The sequence below is a fragment of the Sus scrofa genome, chromosome 4 (assembly GCF_054392235.1).
Source record: "Sus scrofa isolate SSC_HxYL_T2T_F1_AM1 chromosome 4, Sscrofa_HxYL_maternal_Yorkshire_Landrace_v2.0, whole genome shotgun sequence".
Classification (NCBI taxonomy): domain Eukaryota; kingdom Metazoa; phylum Chordata; class Mammalia; order Artiodactyla; family Suidae; genus Sus; species Sus scrofa.
Window position 1 is genome coordinate 9,180,954 of NC_139386.1, and position 15,225 is coordinate 9,196,178.

Below are 15,225 nucleotides of genomic sequence, written 5' to 3' on the forward strand. Positions count from 1 at the left end.
CCCATCAAAGGAAAAAAAAAGTATAACTATGTGTGGTGATGAATCTTAAGAAAACTTACTATGGTAATCATTTTGCAATATATACATGTACCAATCATGCTGTACACCTTAAACTTATATAATGTTATATGTACATTATATTTCAATAAAAGTGAGAAAAAATTTAAGTATCCTTCCACATCCTTCCAGCTTTTAATAAAACCTACATTATGCTAGGCATGCAAGAGTAACCTAAACTTAATGTTTAATTTAGACCAAAGGTTCTAGAATAGAATGACCAGAATTTGAAACTTGACTTTACTTTCTACTTGTGAGCCCTTGAGAGAGGTATCTGACTTCTCTAAAAGTCAGTATTTTGATCTGTAAAATGGGGATAACAACAATATCTACTTCATAAAATAAGGAGGAGTAAATGAAATAAAGCATATAAGGACATCAGCTTAGTCAGAGCCATAGCCAGCACTTGATAAATGGTAGCTTCTATTTTAATATAAAAACGAACCGTTCAATGCATGCATTACATCCTTTTTTTCAAAAATGAGGAATGAAGTTCAGAGAGGCTAAATAATTTGCCCAAGTTCTAAACAGCGCATTTAGGAAGCAAATCCTGGTATGACCTATACTAAAAGCTGTACTTCTTCTTACTACTTTATCTCCTTTAAATTAATGATGACTTTTAGTCCATTAAAAATGTAGACGGTATTCAAAAAAAGACCTAAAATCCCAGTTGAATTAAGGGCTAATGGTCTGTTCAAGTACTAAGGAAGAGCCAGGTTGTCTCTGTATCATAAAGTTCTATAAAGACTAGAAGAGTTAATACACGAATGCACTAACACACAGTAAATACCCAATAAATGTATCAGCTATATGCCACTTAATACACATCAATGTTAATACCAGTTTATTAGTAAAATATAACCACATACTAATGTATTTAATAAATGCACAGCAAGTTTATCATCATAAAATCATTTGGTTCTTTTTATTAGATATTTTTTCATCTTGGCAAATAAGAATTTAAATGGTAAATTAAAATAAATGAGACAAAGAACTAAATGAAGAACATGTTTCCCTCCGACAGTGTTCTCTACCTCTGTCTAAGGATATGCTTATTGACACAAAACCAAAATTACTTGTATAAATATATAGTTAACCAATCCTTACCTGAATGGAATACATTATAATTTTAAAGCAGTGAACTGCAAATTCATTGGGATCCCATAGTTTGTGATGATCTAAATGCCTGTAATTTTAATAGTAACAAAATTACTTTAATTCCTTATTTTTACTACACTTTTTCTTTTAGAACCCTGACAATATGCAAGGCTTATCAATCAAAAGAATATCATCTAAAACGAAGCCAATGTTTCCATTTCCAGAACTAATGATATATATTTCCCCCAGTTGCTTGGTTCTCTCATAAAACAACAACAAGAGGCTAGTATGAGTGTGTGTGTGAGTGTGTGTGTGTGCACGCACACACGCATGTAGGCAAGAAAGAAAAGTCCCTCTGTCCAGACTCCACAAGTCTGGAGGGGTAAGTATTCACTGAAGCCAACAGCTGTTTTAGGCATATCCTCAGATCTCAGGAAGCCAATAGCTAGTGGTTAAAGGGTTGTATACATAGGAGACTGGAGACAAAGCTTAGGGTCCACCCAGGAAAGGCAGCTATCAGATCAGAAATACCTGCATCACTTCAAGACCTCTAAAAGGGGACACCTTCAGTGAATCTGAGGGAATGTTCTCTGTTGTAGAAGACTGCCAAGAGCCTTGTCTGTGTCGGCTGTGGCTCTGAGAGGAACCACAAAAATGAAAATCCCTCCGTAGAATTTAACGATGAAACCCAGCCCCCAGGCTCTTACCTTGGTTTGACAGAATTCACAAGTATCTATGTGGCTGAAGAAAAGTGAAGATAAGAACACAGTTCAAAGTGATGCCTGGATAACACTGTACCCACGCCTTTCTCAGGAGCAAAATTAAGCCTCTTATGGAGTACACACTATCTAATCTAGCCTCATTATGCTAGGCATGCTATGGTAACCTAAACTTAATGTTTAATTTAGATCTAAGGCAGTCCAGCCACAGCAAAAAGAAAGCCGAGAAACAGAAGTCAGGGAATAGGAGGAACTGACTACAGAAGTTAATAAAACAAGATACATCATATTTGGACACTGTGTTTTGATATTTTACTGGGTATATGCATTTCAAGGTGTGAGTAAAAATTCTAGTGAAATGATGCACATAATAGCAGGGACAGGACTGTATTTCCTATTAAAGGGGGAAAAGCTGCTAAAGCAGTTGAACCAGTGCTCAAACGGATGTTGTCTGACTGAATTCTGTACTCTTCCTGCATCGCCGGCTCCATAACTCACTCATACAGGTAAGAGTACTGTCCTCTATGAGTAAATTAAAACAGAATGAAGAGATAGCACAGTCAAGGCAAAAAGGAATACACCAACCACTTACGCAAAAACTGGTCTCACGGCATTATTCATATTCCCAAAAGTTGCCCGGCCCAGCAGCTCTCTGAAGCAGTTTTCAGCCAGCACAGCAGGATTCTCTTCTTTGTCAGCTGCCGAAGGAGAAGGGGGAGGGCCTATTCGACTGAAAACGAGAAATAAAGACGAATGCAAGAATTCTAACACTAGTTCTCACAGTTAAACAGAACAGATCTTACTTCTCAGAAATGTTAGCGTGACATTTTCTTTATATCCCAAAATAACTTCAGAGCTTAATTCTAACTTCATGAATTCAGTACCACTGAAGCTAACCACATGAGCTTTCAAAAATGGGAGAATTAAATTCAGCTGTAATAACTGTTTTGAACTAACAGAATGTCCTTTCCACAGACAAAATACTCAACGGTTGATATTTTATTAATTTCCTACAACTTCTCTACATTTACAGCAAAATCCTAGTAAGAACACGGTGCCCAGTGATTACCCAGTTTAACTATGAGTGAGCAAAAGTTAAAATCAAGTTAAAAAACTATGGTCCGGTCTGAATAACAAATAAAATTTTAAAAGCTAATTAGAACACTTACAGAAGTAGATGTCTTTAGCAGACACTATCTGTTCATATTTTAAAACATTATTTTATACTAATATACTCATGTGCAATAATAACGAAAAAGCCTACCTTTGGCACTGGGATAAGATGATGAGAAAAGACAATTTCTTAAAATTTGGCACCTAACTATATCAGGATTCCTATATCCTATTTATGCTAATCCTGTAACCCAAGAGCCATAATTATGGAGAATCAGTTCTCAACTATTTAGGTACCTCTAGAAGAGTAAATATTTTTAGACAGAAAAACTGACCTCAGCTACAATGCCAAAAATAGGAAAAATACAGAAGGTTCTAAAATATATCAAGTTTCACACTTTAGAATAGGTTTCCAAAGCTGAAGACAGTCACAGCTAAGGAATCAAGCATAAATACTTCCTGGAGTAGCCATAAGTTTTGATAAACATATTAAGTTCCTGCAGAATTACCAATTTCATCTCTTTACTTCTGGACCACTTTTGATATTTGCACAAATAACCAAAATTACAAATAAAGTTTGCATTTTAGAACTCAGGATTAAATATCTTTTAAATTTAATTTGGATCTCCCTCTTGAAACTGCAAGAATCAGGAAGACCAGGATAATAAGCCAAATTAGAGAATATTAGTTCTAAAACTTGGTCACATAGCATCTCTGTGTAAAGCAACCAAAATGTGAGAGAAAAGCATGCTTGTGGCATTTGAAAAAGGTGAATAAAGTATAGAATTCTAAATTCAACAGGATACTGGAGTGGGGTGGGATCAGCATATGCCCCTAAACAATATTCCATACCAAATATCCTGGAGAGGTAAGAAATAATCTAATATTTTTGTTGAAAAGATATATATAGTGAATAGCAGCTGCTATTATTTTGATTAGTACTAACTCCCTATTAAAAAACATGTTGGGGAGTTCCCGTCGTGGCGCAGTGGTTAACGAATCCGACTAGGAACCATGAGGTTGCGGGTTCGGTCCCTGCCCTTGCTCAGTGGGTTAACGATCCGGCGTTGCCGTGACCTGTGGTGTAGGTTGCAGACGCGGCTCGGATCTTGCGTTGCTGTGGCTCTGGCGTAGGCTGGTGGCTACAGCTCCGATTCGACCCCTAGCCTGGGAACCTCCATATGCCGCGGGAGCGGCCCAAGAAATAGCAACAACAACAACAACAAAAGACAAAAAAAGACAAAAAAAAAAAAAAAAAAAAAAACATGTTGGATCTCTAAAGAATAACAAGTTCAGGAGTTCCCTTCATGGCTCAGTGGTTAACGAACCCAACTAGGATCCATGAGGATGTAGGTTTGATCCCTGGCCTTGCTCAGTGGGTTAAGGATCCGGCATTGCTGTGAGCTGTGGTGTAGATCGCAGATGTGGCTCACATCTGGTGTTGCTATGGCTGTGGTGTAGGCCAGGGGCTACAGCTCTGATTCAACCCCTAGCCCGGGAACTTCCAAATGCTGTGGGTGCAGCCCTAAAAAGCAAAAAAAAAAACAAAAAACAAAAACAAAAAAAACAAAAAAAACAAAAGTTCAGTTATAACCTCTATTTCTTATACTTGCAACTTTAGTATTAATTCAAACAGCAATTTGGATGCTCAATAATAGAAGTGAAAAGTTATTCTAAAAGAAATAAAACCTTAAGTCTCTGAGAAAGAATCTGTGACCTACTAAGCCTAATGGGAGCACTAAAGACAATTTTTTCCGAAAGGACACATACTTAAACTCACTCAAGTTTACAAGGACACTATGTACATAGGGCAAAACACTCTTATCCTGGCAAGCAAGCACATATACATATAAACACAAATAACACAGCCCCAACCCTAACATCTTTATTCAATACCTGTCAACCTCTTCTATCTTTTGCATGTTAAAAAGCAGGGATGGGACAATTTTATCCATGTGCTGGGGTTCCCAAATGGTAGCGCGAAGTTCATCATTAACTGTTTTGCGAACCACGCCTTGAATACCTCTGATTCCAGCAATTCTGATTCTATAAAAAAGAAGGAAAAATTTGAGTCATGAAAAAGGTTATTTAACCAAGTCTGACTGCTTAGCTAAGAAAATGGATGCCAAATAAACCTCAAGTCAATAAAATAAAAATATAATAAATTTAAAATTAAAATCTCAAAAATCTAAGATGGAGAGAGACATGGCAGTTCCAAAAGAGGCTTACTTTTAATACTCTTTGAAAAAACATCAGCATTTAAAGCTAAAAAGAACTGTAAATTACAGAAATGTTTAGTCCATCAGTTTTCAATAAAAATAATTTAATCAAAAGAATTAGGTTTTCCTAAGAGGATGATCAATAATTCAAACTAATGTGAACAATTTTCTCCCCCTTTTCTTGCCTATATGTCTCAGAAGCTGAGTGAGAACAGGATTTCACGGTTCCTGAAAAACCCTCGATGCTTCCTCAGACTTTTCATTCACTGTTTCTCCCTGAGAACCTCTCACCTCCCGCTTAGTCCACCCAGATGGAAGACTAAGCTGGTTCCTTTAAAGGTGTGACAAGAGACCCAGCCAAAACCCCTCAGCCGTACAGGCACATACACATGCGGGTGTCCTGGTACATATACATCACTGTGTGTATATGGGACTTAAAATGTATCCACAGCGTGAGAGAATGCTGCCTGCTCCTCCCCTCCCAATCCACAGCCCAACTTCCTCAAGCTCTTCCTCACTCTTCTTTAAAAATAAAACCCATCAGTTCCAGTAGGAGAAGAAAACTAGAAAACAGCATCTAAAATCTGGGGAAGAACCATCTCACAAGCAGAACTAACCTGATAGCCCTTCCCTCTGTCCAAATTTGATTGTTATTTACCTCCTTTCGTCTCCTACCTCCTAAAATATCCACCATTAGAAGCTAATTCAGCTTGCCCAGCACAGTTTCCAAAAGCTCTAAGTAGGTTTAGAGAATGGAAGATGTGGGGAAGGGTGATACTGCTTTACAAGCCTACGGGGAAATGACACTGGGATTCAGGCGGAGCCGATGGAGAACGGGACCCTGAGTAGGAGAAAAAGTGAACTAGGAGACAAGACACAGTTTGCCTTTTACAGATCTGTGTCTATTCCTGCCGCTTTTTAAAACAAAGTGTTGAGAGACTGCTGCAGCTATCACAAGCAGGCAAGCCTGACATTACCACAAAGATAGTATCTGCAAGTCAAGTATTTCAAGAAAATCTTAACACTTATCAGCCCCATTTCCCACGGGCCATGGCCCTAAGTTTTATTTGATAGCATTTGCTAAAATAAAGGGATTGATAATACGTATTTACATTAGAACCTCAAGGGAATATAAATATTCCCTGAAAGAAACCAAAAGGGCTTTTACTCATGGCAAAGCAGAAAGAAAATCTAGCCCTCCAAGTATCTTTTAGTTTCCTCACTTGTTTTACAGTGATTCAAATGAAATACTACTTTGGAATATCAAATATCATGTAATAATGGAAAGACCTAGAATTAAGACAAAGTTACATAAGACCTTTCATTTGTATATAGAATATTTCAAGTTTCTTTTTGTAAAACATTAATAAAAAATGTTTAAGAAGATAAAGCTTAACTGAGAGGACTGGGAATGGGAGGGTTGATATTTAATAAATAAAAGGGGGCAAGGAGAGGACTCGAGATAAAGGGACATTTGAGAATGGGTTAAGGATCCAGTGTTGTCACCACTATGGCTCTGGTTCAGATCCCTGGCCCAGGGAAGGGGGAACTTCCTATGCCAGGGGGCGCAGCCAAAAAGAAAAAGAAAAATGTCAAAATATATTCAAAAGACAAGATCTTTCACTAGGGGGCGCTAAATACCTAAAATCAGATACCTATGTAACAGTTTTTTTGAGTTTTTACAATGCATCCTTTAATATCATGAATATTTTTCACCTACATTAGCTTATATGTGAAATTCATCTCAACCAAAATTTACATGTAGTTTATTAATCCTTATAATACTAAACAAAAAAGTACTGCCTTCTGGCTATTTTTTATATTTTAAAACAAAATTATTACAATATCGGAAAAAACCTGTCATTTTATTTAACTAATTATTTTACCTTTTTGCCCTGTTAACAAGTTAGTGTCAGCCTCTGAGAGCAAGAAACGGTTTTATAAAAATTTTTTTTAATATCCTTTAAGGAGAAAAAGATTTTAGCAGGGATTGGGAGAAACAGGAACTTTATTATTGTAAGACAGTTAGAGTTCTCTCTCCCTTTCTATGGCTTTATACTCACAATGAAGGAATAACAGCCAGATTCTAAATGGTTATACTACACCAAGAAAAAAATTATACTAACACCGTAACAGACAAATAAATCTTATATCTGAAAACAACTAAACAACCTCTTTAACTTCTTTCTCCAAGTTTACGTTTGTTTGTGTAAACCAACACTATAGCTTGCACACTAAAAGCTAATCAGTTAGTTACATGTCTGTATATTCCTTTATTTACTTTAAAAGAAAAGTAAAAATTACACAACATGCTAAATCTTACTATCAACTGCCCATAACAACCTTCTGAATTCAGGTTAGCTTATTTCTTTCTAGGTATATTACGATAAAGCTCAAACTACCTTGTACATTTACCAGGGTCATTCTAATTTGTAACTTTGATAAACATGTCAATCTATTGATTGTATTTGCAGATAAGTATTTGATTCCAGATTATTTTATGATGTAGCTAGAAGGGATGTTTTAAAATGCCCAAATCAGTTGTCATAACAACCGCAGATAGATGATGACTGCGTAATATATATTAATTCATTCAATTTACGTATGTGTTCATTCAGAAATGCGAGAGCAATGTGCCCAGCACTATTCAAAGTGCTAGTGGTACAGCAGTCTTCAAAACAAAGGCCCTGCCCTTCTGGAACTCATACATACCATGGAGAAGAGAAAACAGACAACAAGATATGACAAGATAAAGCTTCACTGGGAGGATTGGGATGGGAGGGTTGGTATTTAATAAATAAAAGGGGGCAAGTGGAGGACTCGTGCATGGTAAACGGACATTTGAGCAGAGCTCTGAACAACGTGAAGTAAGAAGCCATATGGGTATCTGGCGAGCCATCCTCGGTCCTGGGGAGAAGCACGCCCGATGTGTTCGAGGAGACCCTGGTGGCTGGATCAGAGGAGAAGAAGTGACAGGATGACAGCATCTAACACTCGGGGAAGGTGAGCATAACGGGGCATCCTGGGTAACAGTAAAGACTTCGAGTTTTACTCTCAGTCAGAAAATCACTCTCAATTTTACTGCTTTAGTCCATTCTTCTAACAGCAATTTAAAGCTGGACTTCAGGGATAAAGCATACATTCTCCCTTCTCCTTTGGTAATCATTTAATATATAAACACAGTATTCATCAATAAGTTACTTCATGACTGTAAATAATAAAGGAAAACAATACATACTCTGTTCGTGTTTCTGGATCACTGTGACAGGAATGACACATGGCACTGAAGCGAGATACAAAAAAATCATAACGTCTGTGATAGGATGGTGTGTCTTCTTCAATATTTGCAAATTTGACAAACTAAAAGAAATAAATAAAATGTATTATCACCTTTCTGAAAATGTGAAACATCTTCTTTCATTATTTGTTACACTGACAAGAAATATTCAAATAAAAAGAAAATAAAGTATGAAATATCATAAATGCTACATATAAATAGAAGGAATTTTTTAATAATGAACTTTACAAAATCAAGGACACAGCATTAAAAATGTTAAATATAAATTCTTGATGCAGTTAATTTTGAGTGTGTGAGCCCACTTTCCAGACAGAAAGGTCTTAACTGTAAAGTTCTTTTATGTTTGCTGGATGCTGACCCAAACCTGCAGGTTTGTTTTTTTTTTATTTCTCAAATCATGGGTAGGAAATCATCCTTGACAGTGGTTACATAACACATGAATGCATAATATTTATACAAATAAGATGGGACAAGAAAAAGGGCCTCAAACTGAAGGAAACATAACCAATTCAGTAGAGAAGAAAAAATATTGAGGTGGTAAAATTTATTCTACTTTTCTAAAGATTAAAAAAGGAGATAACCATATGTTTAGAAAATTTTAAATATCCTAATGAGCCACAGACCCAGCTATATGATTCCTCAGTATGCATTCTTTTTTTCTTACTTGCTTTCTCATTTGTTCAGTGACTTACTACTTCCACATCAATAGCTTAAAACAACAAACTGTTAGTTTACTTGCAAATTTAAAAATATATAAACACCTGCCAGGATACAGACTGAAGGGTTTAAAAGACTACAGCCAAAAGAATTATTCAACCAAATTTACTGGGCTGTCCTGGAAACAAAACTGAAATAAGCATAGAATAAATGTGAAAAAATGAATTTATGATAATCAAGTATTTTAAATTAATTCAGCCAGAGCTAAGTCATTTGTTTTAAAATATCATTTCATATGATTTATATTATCCAGAAAAAGACCACAAATACTACACCTGGTTGAGATTAAACTAACATTCATTACTTATTTTGTACCACGTACTACGCTAGGTGTTTTCGCCTCAGTTCTTATTTGATGATTCCACAATCCTGTAAAGAATGTGTCATTATCCCCATTTTACAGACAGGAACACTGAAATTCAGAGGGTACAGCATTTGCCCAAAATGACACCAAGTGAATGGTGAAACTGGCTTTATAGTCCAGGGATCTAGCTCCAATTTTCAAGATTCCCAAACTGACCATATGAAGAGTTTCAGAAAATATTTAGCCAGATATTTATATTTTTCATAAAAATAAAACTGGAATGACATCAGGAAATGCTCAAAAAATATAACTGAAAAAAAAAAACCCACAAAAGTGTATATACAATACGTTCCCCATTTTCTAATGTGTATATATATATATATATGTATATATATATATACATATATATATATCTTTTTTAAGACCATACCCATGGCATGTAGAAGTTCCCAGGCTAGGGACCGAATCAGAGCTGTAGCTGCTGGCCACAGCCAAAGCCACACAATGCCAGATCTGAGCCACGTCTGAGACCTACACCACGGCTCACAGCCAGATCTTTAACCCAATGAGCAAGGCCATTTCACAGGGTGCAACAACAACAAAAAAAACTAGAGACAAAATGCTCTACTCACCTACATCTGAACTGGTTGTTCAAATGTCCCTACCAAAGCATCTGCCTTTACCAGATAAAGACACTCTAAGAAGAGTTAATCCTGGAAATGCTAATTAAACTTAAAATTACTTAGAAGATAGCTGTACTCACAGAATTTGTTCCAAGAACTTGAAGCTTTGGTTCCCCTGATTCCAGCAGCTTTGCTACCATATGAAGAAAGCTTTCTACAAACGGCTTGATGCTTTGAGAATGGCAGGCCATAAGAAGCTGGTCCAGTGCCTCCATAGCAATTAAAACATACCTAGGTATAGGAGAAAAATAATGTTAAAGCATCTCCAGATCTCTTAATTCTAAATGCTTTCATAGGAATACTTAGAATAAGTTTATTCAAATGCACAGAACATAGCCAAATTTAGTAGCTTCTCACTGAAATCCTAATCCTCACACAACACTAACGATCTTAAGATTATAAAATGATCCTCAGGTGGAAGCACATGAAAAAGATACTGCGTGACTCCATTTTCTCCTTCTCACCAAAAACTCTTCCAGAGCTTCCTTAACATTACCTTTGTCTGACTTTTTCTTCTTAAACATGAATATTTTCCATTTTCCAGACATTTATTTGCATCTGACCCAAAACAGTGATTTATAAGCAATATGCCTGAATTTCTAACACACTATTTGTACCTGTAAATATCAGTGTATAAAACCCTATCAGTAGTATTATAAGGAAAAGGTATCATAAATTTTATCTTATAATTCATCAGATTTTAAAGCTTGTACTAAACATTAAAATTCAGGGAAGTTTCTGTTGTGGCTCAGTAGAAATGAATCCAACTAGTATCCATGAGGATGTGCGTTCGATCCCTGGCCTTATTCAGTGGGTTAAGGATTTGGCATGGCCATGAGCTGTGGTGTAGGTCGCAGATGTGGCTTGGATCCCACGTTGCTATGGCTGTGGTATAGGCCAGCAGCTGTAGCTTCAATTAGACCCCTAGCCTGGGAACTTCCCTATGTCACAGATGCGGCCCTAAAAAGCAAAAAAAAAAAAAAGAAAAAAAGAAAAGAAATTCAGACTTTAGATAACTATGCTTTAACAATCAACCATAAAACTATTTGTAACAAGACTCACGAAAATGCTTTAAATGGTAACAAGGCAGAAGTTGAGAAAGTCAATATATCACTTGGAAAATGGAATACTCTAACTTAAACTAGGATTATAACATGACAATACGGGGAAGTATTTATAAACCAAATTACAGTTATCACTGTTAAGCACAGAGAATGGATTAAGATGGGAGACCTTTATTTATAGGTAGATGTATAGCTAGCACAGATCACATCAGCATACTTACATCTTCTGAACCTTAATACCTAAGCCTAACAACAGTTCTTTTTCACAGCTCCTCTGATAGGAAAAACTGGAGCTGTGTTAAAAATCAGTTGGTTAACAGAATCTTAGTTTTCAATTTAGACACTGATTTTTTTTTTTTTTTTTCCCAGAGGAGGGTGAGGTGGGGTTGCACCCATAGTATGCCTAAGTTCCTGGGCCAGGGATAAAACCCGAGCCACAGCAGCGACCTGAGCCACTGCAGTGACAATGCTGTATCCTTAACCACTGAGCCAGAGAGAACTCTCTAGAGATTGATTTTTAAACCGTATTTACAATACTGCACTGACAGACTAAGGGAATCGATTTTTATTATTTCCATTTTACAAAAGCCTCAAAAATTAAGGGATGCTTAAGCAACTTCATTAACCAATGTACGTTTATTCTTAAACCTGACCACCAGGAAAGTGATGATTTCCCTGTATAGTATTATAATGTTTTATGCTCCTTATATGATCTCTACCTACGGGTAGAGATGGCAAAATAATTTATAGGATGATTTAGCCTAGGGAGAAGTTTCTAAAGGTACTATGTTAGCAGCAATTAGTTTCCTTACCCAGAACGATGTCTGACCACATCCCTGCTCAACCTTTCTGCCAGATAAGAACCAATTCGATCCAGTTTCTCTGGAGCAGACACTGCATAAAATGTCAATTTTTCCATATCAGCTTTAACAAGGCCATCCTAAAAAATAAAAAGAACAGGTGAAAGAGGTTATACTCACATCCATTACTTTTATGCTTATTATTTGTATTTCTAGGTGTTGCTTGCTTCACATTGCCCCTTTCTGGACTAGTGGTTAATCCATATTACCCCAAACCTTCCTGGATATAGCCTCTTCAGTGATAATATTCACCATTCTGGACACCATTCTGGACACGCAGAATTTTGAAAAAGTTAAAGAAATGCTCCATTTAGAAAAAGCATTTAGGAGTTCCTGCTGGTGTGCAGCGGGTTATGAATCTGACTGCAGCAGCTCGGGTCACTGTGGAGGCACGGGTTCAAGCTCCGGCCTGGTGCAGTGGGTTAAAGGATCTGGCATAGCTGCGCCTGTGGCGTAGGTTGCAGCAGTGGCTCAGATTCAATCCCTGGCCCAGGAACTTCTATATGCTACAGGTGTGGCCATAAAAAAAAAGAAAAAGCATTTAAATATACCTTCATAGGCAATGGATTACTCTAATGCTTCCTTCACAGAAATACAGCTCAATGAACGACATGCAGTATGTAGGGAACAGGACATATTTTAGTAATTATAAAACGTGATTTTGGTTACTTGTTCTTTGAAGGCAGGGACCATGGCATGCAGACCTTTGCACTCTGAGTACTGACTGCTGGACACATTTTGGATATACTACAAGGGTTTTTTTTTTAATAATCTAAAAATAAGAAATGTAGTCATTGGGTTTCCACATATACACAAAATTCACATAAATCTTTTCTTTTTCTTAAATCTTATTTTACAGATTGCTATTTAAATAAAGCTTATCTAAATACTGGGGAAAATATTCTTTGTGTATCTATTCTCTATACCTGCCATCACTCCCATGATCAAAAGTTCAAAGCTCCCTGACTGCCTCTAAGTAAGGTAAAGTAGATGTCTGGTCTGTCATTTACATTCCTCCACAATTGGGCCGTCACCTTACCTTCAATAACCATATATTTCAACTCGTCAAGGAAACGATCGAATATTCAGCGTACTAAATAATACCTCTGAAATTTCCAATCGGAAAACGGCACGGTTATCACCCATTACACTTCAATTAGGCTACAGGAACCTTCACTTGAAGGCTCTTGATGTCAAGTGTATCTCTTACTTTACTATCTCTTCTCTCCTGACAGTAACAGAGACTAATCTCTACTTCCCCAGTTGGTGTACATCCTCTCATTTCTTCTGAGAATGCTTCGCAGAGACTGTCAACACACAGTGATACTCCTTGATGTAAAGGCTGAAACTTTACCACCTGTTTTACTTAACATTTTACTTACTGGTTTATATATACTATGATTTAATATTTAGCATGCTTTTGCTTTATGTCAGTCAATGGATGGAAAGCATCCTAAAGATAGGTACCATATCTTAGGCTATTTTATATGCATGCCATAAATTATCCAGGGTATCTGGCAGCCAATCTATTTAATTGATTAGCCTCCTCTAAACAGCTGAATGTTTAAATCAGATTTGATTAAAAATGAGACATATCTCATAAATTAATGTTAAGATAACCAAAATTAATGTTAAGATAATCTACAACAGGCTACATTTTAAAATAAAGCGACTTCTGAAAATCAAACCCGTGTAATTCTTTTTTGTTCCTATCCACTTAATATTAAACGAAAAGAATCTCAGAAAATTTAAGACAGTGTCAAACAAAATCAATCAAACCCAGTTGCTTTGAAACTAGTAATCTTCCACAATAAAGTAACTTTTATAAAAAATTAAAAAGCACTTCAGTAAAAAGAGAACAAACTCTGCCTGGAATATTCTCTTTTTACTTCACAATTCTCTTCTGAAAACTGTGGCCAATCCTATTTATTCTTTGGATCTTAGCCTAGATTTCATTTCCTTCAGGCCTTTCTTCGCCCAAGCCCAAATTAGATATCATTCCCACCTACTCCAGTAGTAGTACCCTGTACCTTGCTTCTCTGTCACAACATCTTTCACACAATATTGTAGTTGCCAATTTACTTGTCTATGAGCTGGGTACGAGCAGAGACCACGGCTGTATTCACAGCTGTATTCTTGGCATTTCACACAAATAATCTGGCACTAGTTCATAAATTTCAGATGAGTAGAGAATTACTTAGGAACTATACAGACTAAAGAACATCATCTGTCCATCATTCCAAATTTATGCCTAATCCAAGAAAATAACTTAAAAATCATACAAGCAAGCATGGGTCATTTAAAAAATAAAAAAAAAAAGAGAAACATAAAATAGTAGTGTACAAGATGAGACTGGGAGTAAAAGTAGAGAAATGAAATTAGGGAAACCTTAGGAAGGTGAGCAGGGGGGAAGCATGGGTCAGCAAAGAGAAGGATCAGTAGATGTAGATCAAATTACTTTTGGATCTTCAGGGAATATGTTGTCCACCAGACGTTTGTAGCGAGGACGCAAAGCAGAACAGCAGCAACACACTCCTGTTCAAAAAAGAATAAAATCACAAAATACAGAGATTATTCATATTGTAAAGTGACCCAGAAATTCAAATTTCTGGATGTTTACTTAAAATAAAGGGGAAAAGTTCAAATAACAGAAAAAGACATGCAAATTCTACAGAAAAAGACATGCAAATTCTATTGATGAAGAAATGAAAAAGTTAAATTTCTCCTCCCCTCCCCAAAGACGCCCAGTTGAAATGAACATACTAATGAATTATTACAAAGCTCCAATCCAAACTGTCTGGGGGCACATGTGCACATGTACACACACACACAAAATCTACTATTCATCCTCTAAAGCAAATACATAATTGGTACCCACCTTACCTCCTTTCTGATCTCATCTCCTACTACTCTCTGCATCCCCCATCCCTCCCCTCCCGCCCCCAGCCTCCACTTTTCCTGTCTGGCACAATCCACTGGGCACCAGCCACAGTGGTCTTAAACTATCAGTTTACACTTAGTGTAGCTGGCGAAAACAAGTTAATACATGTATCTACATGATGCATCATATAAAGGAATCTCAATCAAGGGAGA

General features: G+C 36.6%; 1 protein-coding gene across 6 annotated transcripts in view; it reads right to left on the reverse strand.

Moving 5' to 3' along the window:
* Positions 1-15,225, reverse strand: part of EFR3A (EFR3 homolog A) — an 83,942-nt gene that overhangs the window by 39,406 nt on the left and 29,311 nt on the right. For 3 of the 6 annotated variants that reach the window (XM_021088899.2, XM_021088900.2, XM_021088902.2), the window contains 7 exons: positions 14,591-14,667; positions 12,085-12,212; positions 10,289-10,439; positions 8,445-8,566; positions 4,884-5,033; positions 2,467-2,604; positions 1,165-1,243 (listed from right to left, as the gene is read on the reverse strand). In XM_021088899.2, coding sequence (XP_020944558.1) covers positions 1,165-1,243; positions 2,467-2,604; positions 4,884-5,033; positions 8,445-8,566; positions 10,289-10,439; positions 12,085-12,212; positions 14,591-14,667 — 845 coding nt within the window. Of the gene's footprint in view, positions 1-1,164; positions 1,244-2,466; positions 2,605-4,883; positions 5,034-8,444; positions 8,567-10,288; positions 10,440-12,084; positions 12,213-14,520; positions 14,668-15,225 lie in introns of all 6 variants that reach the window. The other 3 variants (XM_021088901.2, XM_085021642.1, XM_085021641.1) reach the window with 1 other exon arrangement.